This window comes from Gekko japonicus, unplaced genomic scaffold (assembly GCF_001447785.1).
Source record: "Gekko japonicus isolate JY-2015 unplaced genomic scaffold, Gekko_japonicus_V1.1 scaffold170, whole genome shotgun sequence".
NCBI lineage: Eukaryota > Metazoa > Chordata > Lepidosauria > Squamata > Gekkonidae > Gekko > Gekko japonicus.
In genome coordinates, this window is record NW_015160212.1 from 1,212,105 (window position 1) to 1,237,040 (window position 24,936).

The 24,936-nt window shown below is 49.2% G+C and overlaps 1 protein-coding gene across 1 annotated transcript in view; it reads right to left on the reverse strand.

The window, feature by feature from the left end:
- PLA1A (phospholipase A1 member A) overlaps positions 1 to 19,738 on the reverse strand; it is a 39,668-nt gene extending 19,930 nt beyond the window's left edge. The window contains exons 1-4 of the mRNA XM_015409997.1: positions 19,442 to 19,738; positions 7,886 to 8,087; positions 2,854 to 3,031; positions 1,028 to 1,136 (exon numbers count right to left, since the gene is read on the reverse strand). Of these exons, the coding sequence (XP_015265483.1) occupies positions 1,028 to 1,136; positions 2,854 to 3,031; positions 7,886 to 8,087; positions 19,442 to 19,718 (766 nt within the window). The 5' untranslated portion in view covers positions 19,719 to 19,738. The remainder of the gene's footprint in view (positions 1 to 1,027; positions 1,137 to 2,853; positions 3,032 to 7,885; positions 8,088 to 19,441) is intronic.
- Between the last annotated feature and the right edge of the window lie 5,198 nt (positions 19,739 to 24,936).

The following is a 24,936-nucleotide window of genomic DNA, read 5'->3' on the forward strand; positions in this document are numbered from 1 at the left end:
CCAATAACTAGCAATCCAAAACAGTCCAGTGGAGCCTGAGCGGTGGGTGTTGCCTTCTGACACACTTCCGGTGATGTCAGGGGGTGCGGCATATGCAAATAAGTTATGCTAATGAGCTCCTGCACCTCTTTTTCTATAAAATGACCCCGGTTATAATGCCCAGCCACAGTTGCTAAGGATTGACACTGAATAAAAAAGGTTCTGATGTTTATATAGACTGTTAATATGTGAAAGTAATACTATAGATGGCATTTTACAGTTGGGGTTTTATAAAAAAAAAACATACATGGATACACTAGCACTTTAAATGCTGTTTGTATAGGCAGACCGTGGCAATTAGCAGTGGAGACTTTACATTTGGCTTCTAGAATCCAGCTAATACGTTGTGACAACTTTGGGTTCTGTTATTAGAGAGTCAACATGGAATGTTTCCTTTCAAGAGTTGATAAGTAGTAATGTAAGTGACAGTTTTGAGTGTAATGGTTTATTATGATTCTTTAAGCTACATTTATAATTGAATGCGTATCTTCTTCTTTTTAGTGATAAGAACTGTGATTGTTACACGCTCAGATAAAGCAAATATTGTGAAACGAATTGTTTACATTGCGCAGTATTTGTTGCGTGTGAGCGATAACAGAAGAAAATTTGCTACAGAATTACTACAGTAAGTGTTTTTGCAACATATCTTTATTGACTCTTCATTACTTTTGTCATGGATGTTGTTTTTGGAATTCCACTTCCTCCCGTGATCTCTCATTTTTGGCTTCAACCCTAGGGACTGGCCAGCTTAGAGTTGCCAGCCTCCAGGTGGGGCCTGGAGATCTCCCGCTGACAGAGATCAGCTCCCCTGGAGAAAATGGATGCTGTAGAGGGTGGACTCTGTGGCATTGTACCATGCTAAGGCCCCTCCCCTCCCCAAACCCCGCCCTCTCCTGGACCCACCCCCAAAGTCTCCGGGTATCTTCCAACTCAAACCTGGCAACTGTAGGCCAGCTGACTACCATTTGAGCTGCTCATTTTTCCTTACCAGTAATCCTTCCAAGGCGGCCTTTGTAGAACTGTCCCACCAGACCCCCGACGTGGGCACCCAGGCTCACCCCAATCAGGTGGATGGATGTCTCTGGTACTCCCAAGGCCTGAAGAGTCAGATAGCCAGGAATCATTCCTGCAATTTGAGCATTTCCTTCCCAAAGGCCTTGCTCCCCCGAAGCATATCATTTCAGAACAGTTAGAGCAGGGGTCCCCAACATGGTACTAGGGTTGCTGGGTCTTACCTGGCTGCTGGCGGGGTGTGTGTGTCCTTATCCCAGTTTGGGATATCTTCGGTGTGCACACTGCAATGACACCACCCAGAAGTGACGTCATCGCGCAGGCCACGTTGTGAGCGGGGCCTCTATTGTCTGAGGGAAAACCATAGAGTTTTCCCTCGAATGACAGAGCATCTTCCCGCAACATGTGCCCTGTCAAGACATCACCTCCAGGTGATGTCATCGCGCAGGGCATGTTGGTGCAAACGTAGCACTTTGGGGGCAGGGATCCCCCCCACACCGGCTGGATCTTGGCTGGCGAATTGGGGGCCCTGAAAGCAGACAACCCCCTTGCCCCCAGAGGGGGAATGGCAGGCCTAGTGCCTCCTGACACCTCTCCTGACACCCACCAAGTGCTTTGAGAAAGTGGGTGGGGCTTTTACCGAGCAGGGCTTCTGACTGGCCTCTGAAGAACGATTCTTTTGAAATCACCCCTCATCTCCCCTGCGCTTGGGCTCCCCCTGTGTGGTGGGCTCTGCCTTCTGCGGCGGCCATTTGTCAGAATGCCAAAGGTGCCCACAGGCTCAAAAGGTTGGGGAAACCCTGAGTTAGAGTGTCAGTCTTCTGCACCAAGGCTAAAGGAGAGTCTTGTGGCACAAGTGCTTGGGGGGGGGGACTTCTCGTGTACCGGCCCCACCGGTGGACCTCCTGATGGCACCTGGTGTTTTTGGCCACTGTGTGACACAGAGTGTTGGACTGGATGGGCCTTTGGCCTGATCCAACATTGGCTTCTCTTATGTTCTTAAGTCAAAACAAGATTTTGTTCCAAGATAGAACTTATATATACATATATATGAAGATTATTATTTTTTTTAAAAAATGATTCCTTTGTTTAGAAAAAAAATGATTCATGAGCCCCCTCTCCCCATGTACTACAGTCCTGATCCAAATTGGGCCCCTGCATGCCTGGGAATTAGGGAGATGAGATCTCCTGCTATGGCCCCTTGTCACGCTTGAGTGGTCTTCAAGGGCCGCCCCATTTAGAACACATAACAGTAGTCAATCCGATGGTTACAAAAACAAGGAAATAATTCCCGGGATAGCCATGCTGGCCTGCTGCAGCAAAACTAAGCAAGAGATTTCGGGCACCTTAAAAAACGAACAAAATTTTACCCTAACAAAAGATTTTGTGGACTACAAACCACGTGCCTAACAAAGGCATGCATCTGATGTAGTGAGCTGTGATTCACAAAAGCTCCTGTCAGTCTTTAAGGTGCTATAAGACCTGTTTTATTTTAAAAGCGTGGAGAAAAGCACAGCAGTGTCTGTGCCCAATACAATGGGAGAAGCCCCATACGGCTTGGGGACAGCATACCTTAAGAACCACCACCTCCCATACGAACCTACCCATCCACTCTGGTCATCTTCGGAGGCTCTGTTTCAGGTGCCCCTGCGTCAAGAAGCTAGATGAGAGGCAACCTGAGACAGGGCCTTCTCAGTCATGGCACCAAAACTGGAGGTTTCTCTCTCTTCCTCCGTCTCCACCATCAGGCAAAGGATCTGAGGCCTGCCGTTTGCCAGACTTGGGAAATGCATTTCCACTTACCAGCAACTTCTGGATGAAGGCGGAGATTTCCAGGCCCAGCTCAGTGACGTTTTCCACAGCAGTGTTATAGGAGGCGGTGGACCCGTGGACCCAGTCCACTGCAATCACGTTGGCAGGGGCTGCTTCCAGCAAGGCCCCGATTAGCCCATCGATCCAGGAGGGCTTTGTGCCCAGTGCCCTGAGGAGACACGATCCGGCACATGAAGATAAATCTTTCCAAGTTGGAAAAGCTGCAGCTGCAAGGTTGGCATCCCGCAAAAGAAAGGGCTTGAAACTGACTGTCCCCAGTGGAAGAGGCCCATTCTCAGATGCCTTCAGCCAGTTAAGAGTCTACCAAATATCATGGGCATAGGGTAAAGATGCCAATCTCAAGGTGGGACCTGGGGATCTCCTGGAATTACAGCCAATGCTCTTAGTTTGCACTGGAGCCCTCCTTCCTGAGCGAAGACAAAAATGTGTGAGCCAGAGGCTAAAAAACTGTGAGCTAGGCTCACACTAACACAGCTTAGAGGGAACACTGATCCACAGACTAGAGAGATAAGTTCCCCTGGAGAAAACAGTTTAACAAACAGGAACGAGGAGGAATCACAGGCAGAGAAAAAAAATAACTCCCCAGAGACAAAAAAATCAATAATCACCAATGCATGAAACGACAGTCTAATTGAAATAAAGGATCATAACGGTCACATGTAATTAAACAGAAGTGTTCTAAATCATCACAATAATTCCACAATTATAGGAACAGAGCCCAATAGCCCGAGGAAAAATCCAAATCACAGAGGAAAACAATGTAAACGGCTTGGTGCTCTATTTTATTTTGTGGTAAATATACTGGTAGTCTCTTGTGGAATTATCGCAATGATTTAGAGAATATTTCTGCTTATTTACATGTGGTTGTTATGTTTCTTTATTTCAATTAGACTGTCGTTTCATGCATTGGTGATTATTGATATATTTTTTGGGGTCTCTGAGGAGTTATTTTTGTTTTCCCCTCCAGAAAATGGCAGCTTTGGAGGGCAGACGCTATGGCATTATACCCTGATGAGGCCCCTCACTTCCTCAGACCCCAATCTGCCCAGGCTCCATCTCCGAGCCTCCAAGAATTTCCCAACCTGGAGTTGGCAACTCCAGCTGTTTAAACTGGTGGCACTCCAACAGGGTTTTTGACCTCCCCAGGCTCCACCCCCAAATCTCCAGGAATTTCCTAATCCGGAAGTGGCAACTCTACTTAGCCACAATGAGACACAATCTACTCACACGCTACTCTACGAGCACATCGTCATCCGTGATATTCACCAAAACCCGTTTTATTCCCATCAAAACGGACGAAAAGAAGGGGTGTAAACCTCTCTGAATAAATAAAACAGCACTGATTTTTCAACTAGTCCAAACTAAAAAGCACTTTACTAGTCCAGCATGGGGAGTGAGTACATGTCAAAGTCTGTAATGAAAGTAAAAAGGGGGGGGGAGCTGCCAAAAGGGGGGGACCTTTATTTGATTACAGAAATTCAATTAAATGGTCATCTTTCCATTCAACAAACAATACCCACCAAGGGAAGACCATCTACAATTCACAACTATGTTCAAAACTATATATTATATTCACTGAAATACAAAGGAGGGTTAGTGGTCACAACCCAATAGAGTATGTAGACATAGATCCAACAGATTGCGCATAACAATTAAACATAGTTTAAACAAAGAACATATTCAAAACCAAAGTTGGCAACTCCAGCTGTTTAAACTGGTGGCACTCCAACAGGGTTTTTGACCTCCCCAGGCTCCACCCCCAAATCTCCAGGAATTTCCTAATCCGGAAGTGGCAACTCTACTTAGCCACAATGAGACACAATCCACTCACACGCTACTCTACGAGCACATCGTCATCCGTGATATTCACCAAAACCCGTTTTATTCCCATCAAAACGGACGAAAAGAAGGGGTGTAAACCTCTCTGAATAAATAAAACAGCACTGATTTTTCAACTAGTCCAAACTAAAAAGCACTTTACTAGTCCAGCATGGGGAGTGAGTACATGTCAAAGTCTGTAATGAAAGTAAAAAGGGGGGGGGGAGCTGCCAAAAGGGGGGGACCTTTATTTGATTACAGAAATTCAATTAAATGGTCATCTTTCCATTCAACAAACAATACCCACCAAGGGAAGACCATCTACAATTCACAACTATGTTCAAAACTATATATTATATTCACTGAAATACAAAGGAGGGTTAGTGGTCACAACCCAATAGAGTATGTAGACATAGATCCAACAGATTGCGCATAACAATTAAACATAGTTTAAACAAAGAACATATTCAAAACCAACAGTAGGCTCTTCTGCAATGCTATACATAAATAGTGTCCATAGACCTCCAAACAGAAAGTAACTGCAACAAAAGACTCCCACTGTGGAAAGAATAACAGCCGATGGAATCCGAGGATGCCATTGAAGCTTCTGAGCTGTGCCTATGTTATTGCGGAAATCGGGTTCTGTTTTACCAGCCACTGTTGAAGATTATTGAATTGCTTGATTTATACCTGGGAGAGGCGTTCGGCTGTTATTCTTTTCACAGTGGGGTTTTTTGAATATGTTCTTTGTTTAAACTGTGGTCGGTTGTTATGCGCAATCTGTTGGATCTATGTCTACATACTCTATTGGGTTGTGACCACTAACCCTCCTTTGTATTTCAGTGAATATAATATATAGTTTTGAACATAGTTGTGAATTGTAGATGGTCTTCCCTTGGTGGGTATTGTTTGTTGAATGGAAAGATGACCATTTAATTGAATTTCTGTAATCAAATAAAGGTCCCCCCCTTTTGGCAGCTCCCCCCCCCCTTTTTACTTTCATTACAGACTTTGACATGTACTCACTCCCCATGCTGGACTAGTAAAGTGCTTTTTAGTTTGGACTAGTTGAAAAATCAGTGCTGTTTTATTTATTCAGAGAGGTTTACACCCCTTCTTTTCGTCCGTTTTGATGGGAATAAAACGGGTTTTGGTGAATATCACGGATGACGATGTGCTCGTAGAGTAGCGTGTGAGTAGATTGTGTCTCATTGTGGCTAAGTAGAGTTGCCACTTCCGGATTAGGAAATTCCTGGAGATTTGGGGGTGGAGCCTGGGGAGGTCAAAAACCCTGTTGGAGTGCCACCAGTTTAAACAGCTGGAGTTGCCAACTCCAGGTTGGGAAATTCTTGGAGGCTCGGAGATGGAGCCTGGGCAGATTGGTGTGGCTATATTTCTACACTAAGGGTTCCTTATTGTCTTTGGCAGATCTTTCCATTCAAAGTACTTTGTGTCTGTCATCCTCACAACAGCACTATCAGGCAAGCCAGGATCTTTCGGGCTGGGTTCTAATAAACAACTTTTAATGTCCAAATGAACAACTTTTAATGTTGTCTTAAGGATTTCTGTTAAAGGAACTGAACATCAGCAAAGACACCAGGGGGGAAGCTATCGGAAGGCTAAGAAAATACAATGATTGTTCATGCTAGTTTCAGTTCCTCTTTCGGTGGAATTGGGGGCAGGGTCAAAAATAACCCCAACACCTTCAGAGCACACTGTGTGCTGCAATTTGCAAAAAATTACAAGAAGGGAGGGCACAAAACACCACAGGGCGATTGACCTCATCAGGATTGAGGGATACTCTCTAAGAGCCTGGAGTTGTAGCAAGAACTACCGATAGCCAGTGTGGTGCGGTGGTTAGCGTGTTCAACTAGAATCTGAGAGACCCGGGTCCAAATCCCTGCTCTGCCAGAGAAGCTTTGAGGGAGGGGCTGTGGCTCAGTGTCAGACCATTCCCACAGGAGTGAAATTCCCCACATTGATGGTTTTAAAACTGCGTGTTACGTGAAATTTTCCACAGTAGATTTTTCATCACCAGGCACAAATGCAAAGTTTTCTCCTTCTTACTCCACATTTTCGGAAAGCACTAAAAATGGGGATTCCGAAAATGCGGGGTAAGAAGGAGAAAACTTCGAGTTTGCGCCTGGTGAGGAAAAATCTACTGTGGGAAACTTCACATAACACGCTGGTGTGACCTTGGGTCAGTTACAAGTTCTTTCAGATCTGTTCTCTCAAAAGCAGTCCTTGAAAGAGCTCTCTCAGCCCCGCCTACCTCACAGGGTGTCTGTTGTGGGGAGGGGAAGGGAAGGGAAAGGAGTTTGCCAGTCTGAGGAGACAAGGCTGCCCTGGATGGGCCAGGGGTCTGAGCCAGCAGAAGGCAGCTTCATGCATGCATTCAAGCCTGCTGGGTGACCCTGAGCCAGTCACACAGCCGAATCTACCTTGCAGGGTGGTTGTTGTGAGGACAAAATGGAGAAGGGAAACTGTTCTGAGTTAGCAAGATCCCAAAGCCGTCTGTGTTTTTGATACCTAAAGCCGTGGATGACAATTCTCGTTGCCAGGCTGGCATTGAAGCTGGAGTTCCGGATGTCCTCCGTGCTCGACTTCTCAATCCTCAAAAAACAAGATTGAGAAGATGCGGGGAAAACTGGGTGAAGCTGCAGGGCAAAATGCGGCAGTGCAGCAAGTGGTGGGAAGTTGACACGTAGAATCGGGGGGGGAGAGCAAAGACGGAGCAGTGGCTAGTGGGAAATTGGTCTGAGACTCCTTCGGGTAGTGAAGGGCGGGGTATAAATCCAATATCCTCCGCCTCCTCCTAAAAACGTCAGTGCAGGGGATTTCACTTCTGTGGAAATGGTCTCAGAGCCTCTGCTTGGCATGCAGAAGCTCCCAGGTTCAATCTCTGGCTTCCCCAGTTAAAAGGACCAGGCAGTAGGCGATGTGAAGACCTCTGCCTGAGACCCTGTAGAGCCACTGCCAGTCTGAGGAAACAAGGCTGCCCTGGATGGGCCAAGGGTCTGAGTCAGCAGAAGGCAGCTTCATGTATGTATTCAAGCCTGCTGGGTGACCCTGAGCCAGTCACACAGCCGAATCTACCTTGCAGGGTGGTTGTTGTCAGGACAAAATGGAGAAGGGAAACTGTTCTGAGTTAGCCAGATCCCGAAGCCGTCTGTGTTTTTGATACCTAAAACCGTGGATGACAATTCTCGCTGCCAGGCTGGCATTGAAGCTGGAGTTCCAGATGTCCTCCGTGCTCGACAACAGCTGACCACAGCTGGGATGGGAAGAGGTGAACAGGAGGAACTGGACGTGGAGCTTCGAACCCCGCAGGAAGCTCGCCGGCTGGAAGTCTGTGCAGGAGTGGGGCCTCACGAGGCTTTCGGGGCCTGAAAGGAGAGCAAGCAAAGCGAGCGGGAGCAGAGGTTCTCACGGCGGGTTTGGTGGAGGGAACCAAGCTTGTGTGAGATCGTCACAGGGGCCTTGAAGACCAAGGATCGGCTCCTACGGCCAACAGAGCTTCTCCAATGCTCCCCACGTCCCACTAGGGTTGCCAGCCTCCAGGTGGGTCGTCTAGTAACAAATCAATATTCACTGCAAAAACCTTTTAGCAAACTAATGTGTTCTATTTATGGTCGTCATTTAGTAAGTGCATAGTGTATCATTATTTCATCCTAGTCAGGTATAAATATTCATTACATTCAATAAGCAATAACATTCAGTACATACAGATCTCTAACTACCAGACAAGTTTGCATCAGTGTTTTAAAAGTCAAGCCCCAGTGGGAGTTTCTAGAATTATAAACCCACTTCTCCTTGCATGAAGTCTTCCAAAAAGGGGGACAGCCTTCTTAATAGTTGTATGGATGCTTTTTGCCGGTCCTGCAAAAGACACATTGTGCAGCTAACATTCATGGATGGAGTATTTGAGAATGGTAGGAATACTCTGTCCATAAATGTTAGCCGCACAATTCAATAAGCAATAACATTCAGTACATACAGATCTCTAACTACCAGACAAGTTTGCATCAGTGTTTTAAAAGTCAAGCCCCAGTGGGAGTTTCTAGAATTATAAACCCACTTCTCCTTGCATGAAGTCTTCCAAAAAGGGGGACAGCCTTCTTAATAGTTGTATGGATGCTTTTTGCCGGTCCTGCAAAAGACACATTGTGCAGCTAACGTTCATATTTGAGAATGGTAGGAGTACTCCGTCCATGAAGGTTAGCCGCACAATAAGGACCATAAATAGAAGACATTAGTTTGTTAAAAGGTTTTTGCAGTGTATATTTATTTGTTACTAGACTCTCCTAACACTGCAGCTCAGGTTACTTCAGCCTCCAGGTGGGGTCTGGGCCCTGGGATCTCTTGCTTTTACTGCTGATCTCCAGCTGACAAGAGACCAGCTCCCCTGGAGAAAACAGCTGCCTTGAAGGGTGGACTCCCCTCCCCAAACCCCGGCCTCTCCCGGATCCACCCCCAAAGTCTCCAGGTATTTTCCAACCCAGACCTGGCAGCCCTATGTTCCACTTTTTAAAAAATGCCATGAAATGTTGCTGTAGTCCTCGAACATAGGGGGGGATGCCAACTCCAGGCTGGGAAACTCCTAGTGATTTGGGGGTGGAGCCTAGGGAGGGTGGGGTTTGAGAACTGACTTGAAGCTGGCTACCCACGATGGGTGAGATCCAGCCTCAGATGCCTCTAGGGTCGCCAGGTCCTCTTCGCTCCCCGGTATGGAGTGGGGGGGAGCTCTCCAGGAGCACAGATGGTGCGGTGACATCACTGCGCAAAATGTCCCCAGTGTGATTGTTATGTATGGTGTTATACAGATAGCCTGAATTGTAGAATTAGCCTGAGCTTCAGTCACAACCTCCACAGACTCTCAGTATCCTGAAATCAACAGCCTGACTGGCTGCCGTTGTGCAATGGAGCAATCAGGGAAGACTATGACTTTCGGTGGGAGCAAACCCTATTGGTCCGAAGCGCTCACTTACGATTGAACCTTACTGTTCTAGGGCTGTGGTTTAGCCAGTTCCAAACTGTATATATGTTGGGGTTGACCCAAGATGGCGCCGAGGCAGCTGCTCTGACTTTTAACACTATGCGAGTTATCTGCTAATTTTTATAAGTTGGGGTTGTTCTGTGTGTTCTGTGTTGTTATGTGTTCTGTTCTAATAAACTGAAATCACTGATTAAAGAAAGAGCTACGTCATCACACTGCGGACACTGTGCGGTGATGCTCTAGTATTTTGGGCAAAACTCTATGGTTACCATAGAGTTTTGCCCAAAAGGGTAGAGCGTCGCCATGTGGCAACACCAGAGCGATGATGTCACTTCCGCATGATGTTGTCATGCTGGGGACATTGTGCTGGGTCTTGGGGGCAGGACTTCCCCTGCCAGCCAGCTGGCCGGAGGTGGACTGGAGCCCGCCAAATCGGGGGGATCCCCCGCTCCCACCTGGGGCCTCGAGCCAGTTAAGTGTACGCCAACCCCTTCCCACCAGGGGTGTCAAGTGACTGCTTAAGTTGGTGGTGCTCCAGTAGGGTTGCTGACCTCTCCAGGCTCCACCCCCAAATCTCCAGGAATTTCCCACCCAGAACAAGATGAGGCCCCAGGGGAGTTGCCAACTTTGGGCTGGGAAATTCCTCCCTAAGCTCCACCCTAAAATAAAAACCCTCCCTAGGCTCCATCCTCAGAATATCCCAACCCAGAGTTGGCAACCATACCCGCTGCCAGGGGTCATTTCGTAGAAAAAGAGGTGCAGGATTTCATTAGCATAACTCAGTAGCATAACTTATTTGCATATGCCACACCCCCTGACATCACCGGAAGTCTGTCAGAAGGCAACACCCACCGCTCAGGCTCCACTGGACTGTTTTAGATTGCTACCTATTGGGGAGGGGGACATGCAGATCTATCCTCACAGAGGAGGGAGAGCTTGTACCTGAATAAAGGTGCCATGGACTGTTTTGGACCGGGGGGGGCCTGGCTGCTTCTTGCTCTGACTGAGGGCTGCTGGGAGCAGGGGGTGTGGCTTGTTGCATGTGCCCGCCCCTTGGGCTCTTTACTGCCGGAGCTCCACTCCTGTGCGCTCCTGCAGGAAATGACCCCTGCCCCCTGCCAATAACCTGGTAAATCTGGGGGGAATTGGAGAATAAAGAGAGAAGGGAAACTGGCTCATGCAAGGACTGGAGACAAAGGAAAGCACCTGCGTCCAGGTAGGACCCGGGGATCCCCCGGAATCACAGCTCCTCCCCAGACTACAGAGGTCAGATTCCCTGGAGAAAATGGACGGTTTGGAGGGTGGGACTGCACTGTACCCCACCGAGGTCCCTGTCCTCCCCAGGCTCCATCCCCAAATCTCTAGGAGTTTCCCAGCCTGGAGCTGGCAACCCTATCCACCACCACCCCATTCCCACCTGGTGGCCACCCTAGACCTGTCCACCCTAGAATCTTTCCCGGCCTGGCTTGTCCACCCTAGAATCTTGTCACAAAAATCTAGACTATCATCTCTCCCCCCTCCCCCCCAGTGGTAAAGGCTATTTTCTTCTGGCAGGAGTCTCTGCCTGCCTCAAGACTGCAAATCCCGGTAGCCAGATTAGAAAACGTCCTTTGTCCCCGAGCCCCAAGGGATTTCTTTCGCATTCTCCGGAAGACCGTGTTGCTGCGCAAAAGCAGGAAAACCACAGTCAGCCTGTCTGTTGAGCTAAAATCAGGTTTACGTCTTGGAAAGGCTCCAAACTGCTTTGCCAGATGTCCCTTTGCAAATGTTTTGGGGTGGAAAACAGTGCTTTTGAAAGGGTCAGGGAAAAAAGTTTTGAATCCTCTCTTTTTTCATGGCCGTTCATGCCCCTTTCATGAACACATTATTCTGCCTTATACTAAATCAGACCTTTGGTCCATCAAGGTCAGTATTGTCTACTCAGACTGGCAGGGGCTCTCCACGGTCACAGGCAGAGAGGCCTTTCACATCACTTCCTGAGAGCCAGTTTGGTGTAGTGGTTAAGTGCGCAGACTCTAATCTGGGAGAACCGGGTTTGATTCCCCACTCCTCCACTTGCACCTGCTGGATGACCCTGGGCAAGCCATAGTTCTGTCAGAGCCGTTCTTGAGAAAGAGCAGTTTCTGTCAAGAGCTCTCTCTCAGCCCCGCCTCCCTCACAGGGTGTCTGTTGTGGGGAGGGGAAGGGAAAGGAGTTTGTAAACTGCTCTGACACTCCTTTGGGTAGTGAAGGGCGGGGTATAAATCCAGTCTCCTCCTCCTCCTCTTCTTCCTCCTCCTCCTCTTCCTCCTCCTCCTCCTGTATGGAGTCACATCCCCACAGAGCTCCCTCCCCAAATTCTGCTCGCCCCAGACATTGCCCCAAATCTCCAGGAATGTCTTAAGCCAGAGTTGGTAACTCTACTGCCCAGTGACATCGTTGAAGTAAAACGAGCTGCGTGCCCCTGCCCTCCTTCTGGATGGGTGCCAGAGGGGAAGGACATGCGGCGTAGTGGTTAGCGTGTCAGGCTAGGATCTGGGAGACCCAGGTTCGAATTGCCACAGTCAGACACTCTCGGCCTGAACTACCTCACAGGGTTGTGGCGAGGATAAAATGGAAGACAGGAGAACGACGTAAGCTGCTTTGGGTCCTCATTGGGGTGAAAGGTGGGGCATAGATAGTGTTGGCAACCGGTGGGAGTTACATGGGAGGGGGGTGCCATCTCATCTGGGCTGCTATGTCACTTTCAGGGGAAACCCAGAAGTGATGTAAGGTCGCTCTAGGAATTGCAGGTAAGTCTATGGTCTTGCCATTGGGGTTTCCCCAGGAAGTGATGTAGCGGCACAGACAACAACACTGGTGTTTTTAAAAAATAAAAAATTAAAATCTGGAGTTAGAGCCCCACCATAGCAGGGGACCAACAGTCCTAGGTATAAATGAGGTAAGTAAAGAAATAAATAATCCCTGTTGTCAAGATACCCCAGGTGATGTCCCGTGTTTTGCCAACCTGCCCTTGCAGTTGTTTCTTTGCCTGCCTTTGCATCGGTCACCACAGAGTGGCGAAGCCAGGAGGGCCTGCTCAGCTGCTCTGGCAAAGGGTGTGCTCCCTTCAGGTGAAGTCCCTGTGGCACACTCCAGAGCCTCTGCTTTCTTCCTGCTTCACAAATCCCAGCCCAAATGCTGCCCCCCCCCGGGCTGCCAGACCCCCACTTAAGTCTCCCTCGCCACTGGTAAGTCTCCCCACCTGCCGGCTGATCCGCAGCAGGGGAAGCAGAGGCTGGTGACATCACTACTGGTGTCCACCAGAAGTGACATCAGCGTGTTGCAGGACATTCTGGTATTTTTGCCCAAATACCAGAGGGTCTGGCATTCCCAGTGCTGTGGCGACATCACTTCCGGTGTGTGCCAGACATAGAGATGCCAGATGGGACCACCTGTGGATCCCCCGGAATTACAGCTCATCTCCAGACTACAGAGTTCAGTTCCTCTGGGGGGAAATGGATGCTTTGGAAGGCGGTGTCAAGACTCACAGTCAGAGTCCAGAGTCACCCTCAATGTCCGTACTCAAGACTCACAGTCAGAGTCCAGAGTCAGCCTCAATGTCAGTACAAAGTCAGGGTTCCAGAAGTCAGGCAAGGCAGAATCATTCAGTCCAGAGTCGTACACAAGAGCAAGCAGGTCTGAGATCCAAGTCCAAAGCCAGTCCAAAGTGTGGAGCTGTGGCTGCAGAGTTCACCAGGTGATGACTTGTAGCTTCCACTTCGAGCAGTCTCCCTTGACTGGCTTTCATAGGCCTCTGCTGGAAAGTCTGACTTGCAGCCAACTGCTTGGGAATAAACCTGCAGCTACTCATCATCAGCAAGCAGCTGGGATCGGGCCAGGAGACGTGCAGTTTGCCTTCTCTCCTGGAGCTCCATTCTAAGCCTTTGTCTTTGGCGCTCAAAGGGTGTAGGGGATTGGGCCAGGAGACGTGCACTTTGCCTTCTCTCCTGGAGCTCCATTCTAAACCTTTGTCGTCAGCGCTCAAAGGGTGTAGGTGAAACAGGAGGGCTGGTAATAACGACCACCTGGGTTTCATCTGTTGGAACAAAGGTGCTGGTGGTGGTGCTGCATCAGCTGTTGGCTGTGAACTCTGACGAGCCTGCAGTTCATCTTCTTACTTGCCGGTTTCTGCTGCTTCAGAGCAGGACTCCTCTCCTCCTGAGAAGTCCTTCTCTCCTGACTAACCCATGACAGGTGGACCCGATGGCACTGTACCACGCTGAGGTCCATGTCCTCCCCAGGCTCCGTCCCCAAATCTCTAGGAGTTTCCCAACCTGGATCTGGCAACCCTACCACCCCCACCAGTGCTGGGGGGGGGTGGAGCCTGGCAACCATAGCTGGAAGTGATGTTGCCATATTGCTGATTTAGATAACAGCCATAATAAACTAAATAATCAGACCCAAAGGAAACTGAAATAGTGTGCTAAATGTCCATACAGTACAAGGTATTATCCAATATTCAAAGTATATCAAAAGCAGGGGTAATTTCCTGCGGGAGCGCGCAGGAGCGGAGCTCGGGCAGTAAAGAGCCCTGGGGGCAGGCACCAGTCTTCCCTCTAAGCTGAGTTAGTGTGAGCTAGCTCAGAGTTTTTTAGCCTCCAGCTCACACATTTTTGTCTTAGCTCAGGAAGGATGGCTCCCAAGCAAACTAATTTACGCAGTATCCAAATCGCTCACTCACGACTTTAATGCCAGGAGCTCACAAAGTAGAATTTTTGCTCACAGGACTCCACAGCTTAGAGGGAACATTGGCAGGCACATGCAACAAGCCCCGCCCCCCGCTCCCAGCAGCCCTCAGTCAGAGCAAGAAGCAGCCAGGTAAGTTGCAGAGCTCCCCCTGACAGTCCAGTGGCACCTTTAAGACCAAGTTTTATTCAGATACAAGCTCTCCCTCCTCTGCGAGGACAGATCTGCATGTCCCCCCCCCAATAGCTAGCAATCCAAAGCAGTCCAGTGGAGCCTGAGCGGTGAGTGTTGCCTTCTGACACGCTTCCGGTGATGTCAGGGGGCGTGGCATATGCAAATGAGTTATGCTAATGAGCTCCTGAACCTCTTTTTCTACTAAATGACCCCTGATCAAAAGTGTACAAAAGTGAGTTTTAACAATTATCGTTAAATTCATAGCTGTTAACAAAGTTCTCTGGAATGATGTATTGTTTCGTAGGGACTTTTTCTGAACAGCAGCATGTCTCGTTACTGATACAACATATGACCCCTGATCAAAAGTGTACAAAAGTTAGCTTTAACAATTATCGTTATTAAATTCATAGCTCTTAACCAAGTTCTCTGGCATGATGTATTGTTTCGTTGGGACTTTCTCTGAACAGCAGCGTGTCTCCTTACTGATACAACATCAATTGATGTCTAGATACTAGACGATTGTAGTCATTTTTGCTCAGGGCATTTTGCTCAGGGCAGGTTAAACAGTCACTAGTAGCCTGTTCAGAGGAAGTACCAACAAAACGATAAGTCGTTCCGGAGAACTTTGTTAACAACTTTGAATTTAATAACCATGATTGTTTAAACTCACTTTTGTACACTTTTGATATATTTTGAATATTGGATAATATATTGTACTATATGGACATTTAGCGCACTATTTCGGGTTCCTTTGGGTCTGATTATTTAGTATATTGCTGGTTTAGGCCTGTCCCTGGCATCAGTAAGTCCACGCTCGTAGCTAATGTGGGGAGGGGAAGGGAGACACAATTTTTACGGGCCCCATCCTCGGCTCCCCCTCCCTCCCTCCTATTGCTGCCCTCAGCCCAACAGCCGGCAAGGAGGCTCCTCCATTCCCTCCAACGAGGCTGCTGGGAAGCGCCTCCTCCCCGCCCGCACGCCCCTTGGCACGCCAGCTGCACCACTCTTTCACTCCCGATCCCCCTCCCGGGGGGGGGGCTGCTGGCTGGTCTCTCTGGGGAAGGCAGGGGGGCTCCTCCTCCTCCTGGGCATGCGGATCTGCCACCGGGCACCCCTCCCCCAATTCTCCGGTCCGGGGCAGAAGTTTCTCCACTACCTGCCGGCTCCACAGCCCGATTCGTAACCCTTTCAGCCTGCCGGCGACTGGAAGCACCTGACGCGGATAATTCACCGTGGTGGCTGCTACTGGCGTGTTGTGGTGGTGGTTGTTTTTAATTAAAGCAAATATATTTATGTTTGGATGTTTATATTGCGCCTCGGTGGATACCGTGACGCCCTGGGCTGTTGGCTCCCCCCGGCCCCCTCCCCCAAAACGTCATAGCTATGGGACTAAGTCCCCCTTCCCCTTGCTGGTTCCCAAGTGGGACCTGGCAACTCTAGCACTTGGAAATCTCCAGGAACTGATGAAAACGACTCTTTTCCCCGTGAGTTATGTACTTAACACCGCTTCACTGCTTCAGGGAAGTGGGGTTTTCCCTGCTCCCCTGGAGTATCCTCTGGTGCATTCATTCATATACCTCCCAGGGTTTCCCCAGCTTTTCCCTGATCTTCCTCAAACCTGCTTTGCTGAGTAGTTTCATTTCACTGTCAGTTTGCTGTTTCCCCGGCTTCTCTGAAAGTGGTCGTGGCCCTTTCTGCATGCACAGCTCACTGTCGCTTACTCCGGGGAACCCGAGCAGTCGAGCCTTTAAGGCTGACTTCGGATTTGTGTGCCTGCCCTCTCCGCTATACTTTTTTCCTCTGGTTTATCCATTGTGTATTCTGTGGATGCATTCTGCATCAACAACCAAAACCCACATTTTTTGCTTAATGGTGGTTGTGATGTCACTTGTGACCTGTGCGGGGTGGCACCCAATTCCCACCGACTTGGCCAAGTGCGCATGCAAGGGATGGGGTGCACGACGCCCTCCCCTTTCTCTCCTCTCCTCCTCTCCCCGCTCTCCCACCCCCTTTGGCTCGCCGCCGCTGGGCTACTCCAGGCACGGGCGACCCATAGAGGAATGCAACCTTGGTGTCTGTCTGGTCTGTCTGGTCTGTCGGGAGGGGTGGTGGTGTCCAACGCTCCCTCTAAGCTGTGGAGTCTTGTGAGCAAAAATTCTACTTTGTGAGCTACTGGCATTAAAGTTGTGAGCAAACAATTTAGCTATGGCATAAATTAGTTTGCTCTGGAGCCATCCTTCCTGAGCTAGGACAAAAATATGTGAGCTGGAGCCTAAAAAAACTGTGAGTCAGCTCACACCAACTCAGCTTAGAGGGAACACTGGTGGTGTCCCAAGGATTTTTTAAAATTTTAAAACAAGGAGGCCCCATTTTAATGCTAAGTTTCCAGAGACTGCCAAAATGTTTAAAGAGGCATAGAATGTAGACATGTTTAGTTAATCCTTCTCAGCAGGGGTCATTCCCTGCAGGAGCACACAGGAGCGGAGCTCTGGCAGTAAAGAGCCCAGGGGGCGGGCACATGCAACAAGCCCCACCCCCTGCCCCCCTGCTCCCAGCAGCCCTCAGTCAGAGCAAGAAGCAGCCAGGTAAGTTGCAGAGCTCCCCCTGGCCCCCCGGTCCAAAACAGTCCAGTGGCACCTTTAAGACAAAGTTTTATTCAAGCTCTCCCTTCTCTGCGAGGACAGATCTGCACGTCGTCCCCCCACAATAGCTAGCTATCCAAAACAGTCCAGTGGAGACTGAGCGGTGGGTGTTGCCTTCTGACACACTTCCGGTGATGTCAGGGGGCGTGGCATATGCAAATAAGTTATGCTAATGCGTTATGCTAATGAGCTCCTGCACATCTTTTTCTACGAAATGACCCTGCCTCTCAGAGCCAGAGTGATGTAGTGGGTAGACTGCAAGGTGCAGGGGAGACCCCATGAATGCATGGTGGCAGCAAACGTTCTGGCCCCTTGCTAAGGTTGGACAAGAGGGGCCAGCAGAGTGCGCCCTTGCCCGTGCCATGCGTTGGGATCCCTCAGCTCCCCAAACGCTTCCCACTTGTGCACGATTGGCAGGTGGGGGTGGGCTCTTTGCAGATGCAGATGCCACTGTCATCCTGTCCGGGGCCGCAAAGCGGCCCAAAACTAATGCAGCCGATTAGAAAGATGCTCACCTCAGGGCAAACGAAAGAAGCGGGGGACCAGACCTGGAGACAACTGCCAGGAGCACCTCCTCTTGTAAGGCTGAGGGAAACTGACAGGCAAGACTGAAAGCCAGTTTGGTGTAGTGGTTAAGTGCGCGGACTCTAATCTGGGAGAACCGGGTTTGATTCCCCACTCCTCCACTTGCACCTGGCTGGATGACCTTGGGCAAGCCGTAGTTCTGATAAGAGCTATTCCTGAAAAAGAGCCATTTCTGTCAGAGCTCTCTCAGCCCCGCCTACCTCACAGGGTGTCTGTTGTGGGGAGGGGAAGAGGAGTTTGTAAGCCGCTCTGAGACACCTTTGGGTAGTGAAGGGCGGGGTATAAATCCCATCTCTTCTTCTTCTTCTTCTGAAACCAGGCCCGCTTGGAACCGGCCCAGCGAATCAGAACCAAGCTGGAGTTGCCCAGGCGCTGAGAAGGCAGGTCTCCACAGACGTATCTAAGAAGGAGCAGTTGGGGGAGGGGGGAGCTCGGCAGGGTGTGACGCCATACAGTCCACCAGCCATGGCTGCCCTTGCATCCAGGGTAACGGATCTCTGTACCCTGCAGATTCACTGTCAATCCAGGAGAACTCCAGCCCCCCCCTCCCACATCTTAGATTTGGGTTTTAGCATACACAAGGAAATTGGGGAAAAGAACAGTAGAATATTGTTGAAAACTAATACGATGGGGCTGGAGAGAGGGGGAAAGGGTGAGTTAATGAGGGGCTCTGATAGTGGCTTCTTGCCCACGAAGTTTGAAAAGACAGGATCCCTGCGGCTTTAAGATTTTATTTGATATCTATCCCAGCCAATACTCCGCCTAAGGTGTGGAGTCTTGTGAGCAAAAATCCTACTCTGTGAGCTACCGTGAGCGAGCAATTTGGCTGCTGTGTAAATTAGTTTGTTCTGGAGCCCTCCTTCCTGAGCAAAGACAAAAATGTGTGAGCCGGAGACTAAAACACTGTGAGCTGGCTCACACTAACTCAGCTTAGAGGGAACACTGGCCCCAGCCATCCTCCAAGGAACCTGATTATTTCTTTCAACCCATGTTATCCTGCAGCAACAACCCCGGTGAGGCAGCTTAGACTGAGAGGGAATGACTAGACCAAGTTCACCTGGTGAGCTTCAGGGCTCAGCAAGGATTTGATCCTGTCTCATTTTTGCATGACTAGGCACACTTGCCAATTTTTTTGCCTTCTGGACACCTTTAGACTGCAAACCCACACACAATCGCTTGGAAGTAAAGCCTCACTGAATTTAGGGGGACTTATGACCAAGTAAAGGGGCTGTGGTGGCTCAAGTGGTTAAGACGCTGAACTGCAGACAGGAAGGTCGGTAGTTCGGCAGTTTGAGACCCGAGTGTCGCAAGACGGAGTGAGCTCCCGTCTCTGGCCCCAGCTCCTGCCAGTCTAGCAGTTCGAAAGCAAGGAATTGCAAGGAGATATACAGGTACCGCTTCAGTGGTAACAGCGTTCCATGCGCCATGGTGTCTAGTCATGCCGGCCACATGACCATGGAAACGTCTCTGGACAGCGCTGGCTCTTTGGCTTGGAAACGGAGATGAGCACTGCAACCCTAGGGTTGGATTCGACTGGCTTTCGAGCAAGGGAAACCTTTACCTTTACCTATGACCAAGTAAAGATACAAACTGGGTAGCAGGAGAAAGCGGCGCGGGGCTACTTATGGCTACTTACCTAGAACCTGTAGAGAGAAGAGGGTGCACTGGATTTTGCCTCCCACTAGAATGTCTGCTGTGTATTCGCCAGAATCGTTCTGTTGCAGTTTAATGAGAGTCAGGCGGCCCGTAGCTGAATCTAGCTCCGCTCTGCCCTGGAGGCCAGGGGCAAACCAGAGGCTCTGATCCCATTCGGCCACTAAATCCTTGCCTTTCATCCAGGAGACTGCTGACGGGTTGGTTCCAGCATTCACTTTCGGCTCCATAGTGACGGCTCCTCCAGCTATGCCAGACATTTCCAAAGGTGGCTCGTGTAGACAGCTGAGACAAACTGTGGCCAACAAAAGCACAAAGATGCGCAATTACCTGCCTGTGGTATTGGAAGCTGAGAGCGCATTATGTCCCGTGGGAAAAGAAAAGGGAGGTGTGCATCAAACCCATCTTGGCTGGGGCACAGTGGTTACAGCAGGGGTCCCCAACGTTTCCAAACCTACGGGTGCCATGAAATTCTGACACAACATGGTGGGCGCGGAGACAAAATGGCTGCCACAAAATGGCTGCCACAAAATGGCTGCTTTTAGCTTACCTTCAGTCACACAGTGAAGAACCTTTGTGCTGTGGTGGCAGCTGCTGTCAAAGCAATGTTTTTAAAAATCTGCACTGCCAAGCAAATTTTCGGCAGCCAATCAGAACCTCATGTGACTATGGATGCTTTCTAAAAGAAAATGTCAAGCGTCAGAACAGGTATCAGCGAGCATCATGGTGCCCAGGGGAACCTTACTGGGGACCCCTGAATTAGAGTGTTGGGACTAGGATCTGGGAGCCCCAGGTTCGAATCCCCACTGTGCCACAGAAGCCTGCTGGGTGACCTTCGGCCAGTCACACACTCTCAGCCCAACCTATCCCAGTTGTGACCATGAAAACGGGAGGAGGGGAGAGGGATATAAGCCACTTTGGGGAGAAAAGTGGGGGGTAGAAATGAAGGAAATAAAATAATAGCTCTAACAACTTCTAAAATTTATTGACGTTATTTATAGCCCACCTTTCTCACTTGGACTCAAAGAAGATTATGCAGAGTGAGCCAGTACAATCGATAGGATGGGATGATCAGTGAGTAACACAATCGGAATTAGAGTTGCCAGGACTGGTTTGGACCTTGGCGGGTGGATCCAGGAGAAGGCGGGGGTTTGGGGAGGGGAGGGGCCTCAGCAGGGTACAGTGCCACAGAGTCCACCCTCCAAAGCAGCCATTTTCTCCAGGGGAGCTGATCTTGGTTGTCTAGAAATCAGTTGTAATCGCAGGAGACCTCCAGGTGCCACCTGGAGACTGGCAACCCTACCTAGTGGGGATCTGAACCTGGGTCTCTCAGGTCCTAATCTGAGATTCTAACCACTACACCACATTTCGGAAATTTTCGAAACGCGTCAGCCAACTGAGATTTGTTTTCAGAAGAACTCGCGAGCCATACCTGAAGCCATGCCATGAGAGGCATCTTCGGATGAAAAAATGACACAAGTTCTTCTCGATTGCATTCATGCCTTCAAAATAGTTTGTAATGCACCCAGGAAGGGTTATGCATTAGATGTACAAATAGCGTTAATTTTATTTAAGCTACACTTCATTGCTATTATATAAAAATAGAGAATCTGTGACGTAAGTTGGCATGGATTGTTTTACACAGGCTGATTTCGCAGAAGGAGCTGCGCCGCCGTCGTGCCTCCCTTTCCATTGGTCAATTTCCCACAAAGCCACGCAGCCACATTTTGACCCGCAGTTTCGCCCGATTTTCCCCGCTGTTTCGTGATCCTCAAAAAACAGGATCACAAAACCCTGGGGGAAATCGGGCGAAGCCACGGGTCAAAATGCGACCGTGTGGCTTCGAGTGGGAAATTGACCAATGGAAACTGGGCAAAGGGAGGCGCGACGGCAACACAGCTCCTTGTGCAAAATCAGCCACAATCTTTCCCGTGTGCTCTTTTGGTTTACCCAACTTTCTGCAAGGGAGCTGATCTCTGTCAGCTGGAGATGAGTTGTAAAAGCGGGAGATCTCCAGGCCCCACCTGGAGGCTGGCAACCCTAGTTGGAATTAGGGAAGTAGAGCCAACCGGAAGTCTGAAAACGCAACTGAAGCAAAGCATAACTGTGAACACGACACATTAAACTATGCAAGAATCCCACAGTAGGATCCTAGTTTCAGCAAGCCGTACGTAGCAGTATAGCCCACATTAGCCAGGTAACTCAATGGCCTCCGGTCTTCCTCTTACCCCAGGGTTCCCCAGACTTTTTGACCCTGTGGGCACCTCTGGAATTCTGACCCAGGATGGTGGGTGCAACCACACAGGGGCCACCAGAGAAGGCAGGCACGTGCACAGAGGAAGTCCAAATGCAGGGGGCACGAGGAGTAACCCTAAAAAAAAATCCACCGGGAAAGATGAGGGAGGGAGAATAAATCCAGTGATGCGGTGATGGCTGGTGCTGCCGAAATGATGTCATCTTAATCTGCACAGCCAACCAGATCTCCAGGGGCTAACTGGAAGTCCTGCTGGGTAACAGCCCCGCCCACTTTCTAAAAAAACTTCGGGTGGCCTGGAAACGTGTCAGGGGGTGTCTCGGCTCCCATGGGCACAACGTTGGGGACCCTTGTCCACGGAGGGGCCTATAGCAACATTTAGAGCAGGAGCTAGAAAAAGGCACATCTACTTGACGACACTCCTATATGTGGTCCTTTCCACACTTGAATCATCCCTGGTTTTATCAGAGCAAGTCGTGACACAATACCTTGCATTTATCCCTGGTTATAACGGTCCTTTCCACACTACACCTTAAATCCTGATTCAACCCTGACCCCGAAGTTACATTCTACACTCCACTCGAGTTCACCCCTGTAATTATCCTGGGGTATTTTTTTGTTTCCACATTACATTGAGGTCACCCTGGTTTTGCCCCACACTTGTCCCGGGATAAAGGGATGCTGTTATAACCAGGGATAAATGTCAGGTATTGTGTCCTGATTTGAACTCTGATAAAACCAGGGATGAGCTCCAAGTGCGGAAAGGACCAACAGCATCCATTTATCCCGGGACAAGTATGGGGCAAAACCGTGCTGACCCCAAAGTAATGTGGAAACAAAAATTTCCTGAGATAATTACAAAGGTGAACTCAAGTGTAGTGTAGAATGTCAGTTCGGGGACAGGGCTGAACAAGTGGTTAAGATGCTGAACTGCAGGCTGGAAAGTCGGTAGTTCAGCAGTTCGAGACCCAAGTGCCGCATGATGGAGTGAGCTCCTGTCTCTGGTTCCAGCTCCTGCCAACCTAGCAGTTCAAAAGCAAGAAATTGCAAGTAGATAAATAGGTACCGCTTCAGTGGGAACAGCATTCCATGCGCCTTGGCGTGTAGTCATGCCAGCCACATGACCACAGAAACGTCTTTGGACAGCACTGGCTCTTCGGGTTGGAAACAGAGATGAGCACAGCAACCCTCGGATTCGACTGGCTTTCGAGCAAAGGAATCACCCACAGTGTTGTTCTTTGCCACCGGTGAAGGGGGCTGAACGGTCCCCTGCAACAGCACAGGCAACCCATCTTCCTCACGTGACTCTTGAATTCATCCTGAGAGGCCTCGTGTGGTTGTCACGCTTTCCCTTCCCCAGGACTGAAGGGGAATTTGAGATTTCTCAGTCGGCCACTTAACAAAACAAGCAAACGACGTATGCATTGTTTCTGTTAGACTACTAAGAGGCAGCCCGGTACTGTGGTTAGTGTAGCCGACTAGGACCCAGGAGATCCAGGTTCGAATCCCCTCTTGTCATGGAAGCTTGTTGGGTGACCTTGGGCCAGTCACACACTCTCAGCCTAATGAGATGAGCTTTCATGAGTCACGGCTCACAGAGCCAGAGTCCAGTAGCTCCTTAAAGACTAATGAAATTTGTGGCAGGGTTTGAGCTTTCGTGAGTCACACAGTCTCACTTCTTCAGATTCCCTTCTTCAGATTACAGTCCGTGGCAGGTAAAAAGGTTGCCCCAGGACAACCAGAGCTAATGGCTGGCAATTGGTTACATTTGGAAAGTTCTTTGCCATGCACAACCTGGTGCTTTTAAAACTTTTTTTCCCCCTGCTCTGCTTGCAGTTCTTTGAAAACAAACACCTATGTTTTATTGAAGTATCTGTCCAAAGCCGCGCTCCTAACCACAACACCAAACCGGCGCTACACCAAATTCAACCGCTAATATAAAAAATAGCTTAGATTACAACCTTATGCTAGGGGTGTGCAAAAAAAAAAAAATTGTCTCAATGCGGATTCAGACAACCTTCCCCTCCCCACAACAGACACCCTATGAGGGAGGTGGGGCTGAGAGAGCTCTTTCAAGAACTGCTCATGAGAGAATAGCTCTGAAAGAACTTGTGACTGACCCAAGGTCACACCAGCAGCTGCATGTGGAGGAGTAGGGGGATCAAACCCGGTTTTCCCAGATTAGAGCCTGCGCTCCTAACCACAACACCAAACCGGCGCTACACCAAATTCAACCGCTAATATAAAAAATAGCTTAGATTACAACCTTATGCTAGGGGTGTGCAAAAAAAAAATCGGCTCGATTCGGATTTGGACAAATCGGGCAGAATCAATTTCGGCTGACAGAAAGACTCCCACATGTCAATTTCGGCAGTAGGAGCCATTGGGGAGTCCTTTGGCCAGCCGAATGTCAATTTCGGCCCCTTTATATCTTACGGGCCATTGAAAATGGCAAAAACATAGGGTATATTCTGGGGGCTGGAGGGAAGGGGGTTTGAGGAAGAGGCTCCGAATGCTTATGGAAAGGGGGGTGCATACGAATACCCTATATCCCATTATGCTTGTAAGAACGTTGCCATTCTTAACAGTGACTATCTTAATGCCTCTATAGCTCTGCAATAAAGTATAACCTTTCTGATAAGCGTGTACTCTGTTGTTGGCTATGGAACCTGATACATTGTTCTCTACAGTGGGGAAAAAGTAACTTTCCCCCCACCATAGAGAACAATGGAGGGGATGGGGGCAACCTGTTTGGGGGTCCATAGAATTGGACCCCCAAGTCCAATATTCTTAAAACTTGGTGGGCATCTTTGGGAGAGGCTCCAGCAGCTACCCTGTGAGGTTGGAGCCTCTTCATCAAACCTCTTCTCCTCCAGCCCCCAGAATATACCCTATGTTTTTGCCATTGACTTCAATGGCCCATAGGATATAATGGGGCCAAATTCCCGCCGAAATTCGGCGGCAATTTGCTGGCAAGCCGATTTAGATCAGAGAATCTGAATCAGCCCGCAGTAGCCCGAAAGGGGGCCAAATGAGCCATTTTCGGGGGTGCATTCTGTTCAGACGAACCGAATGCACATCCCTACCTTATGCTTGCGTAGCTCATAATACCTCCTGATGAATAGATACAGTAATAAACTAAAGAAACTGAAGAAACAACTGAACATGAAAAGAGAACTATCTGGACTCATCAACCTGTAATCTTCCGGAAATGTTTGTAAAGC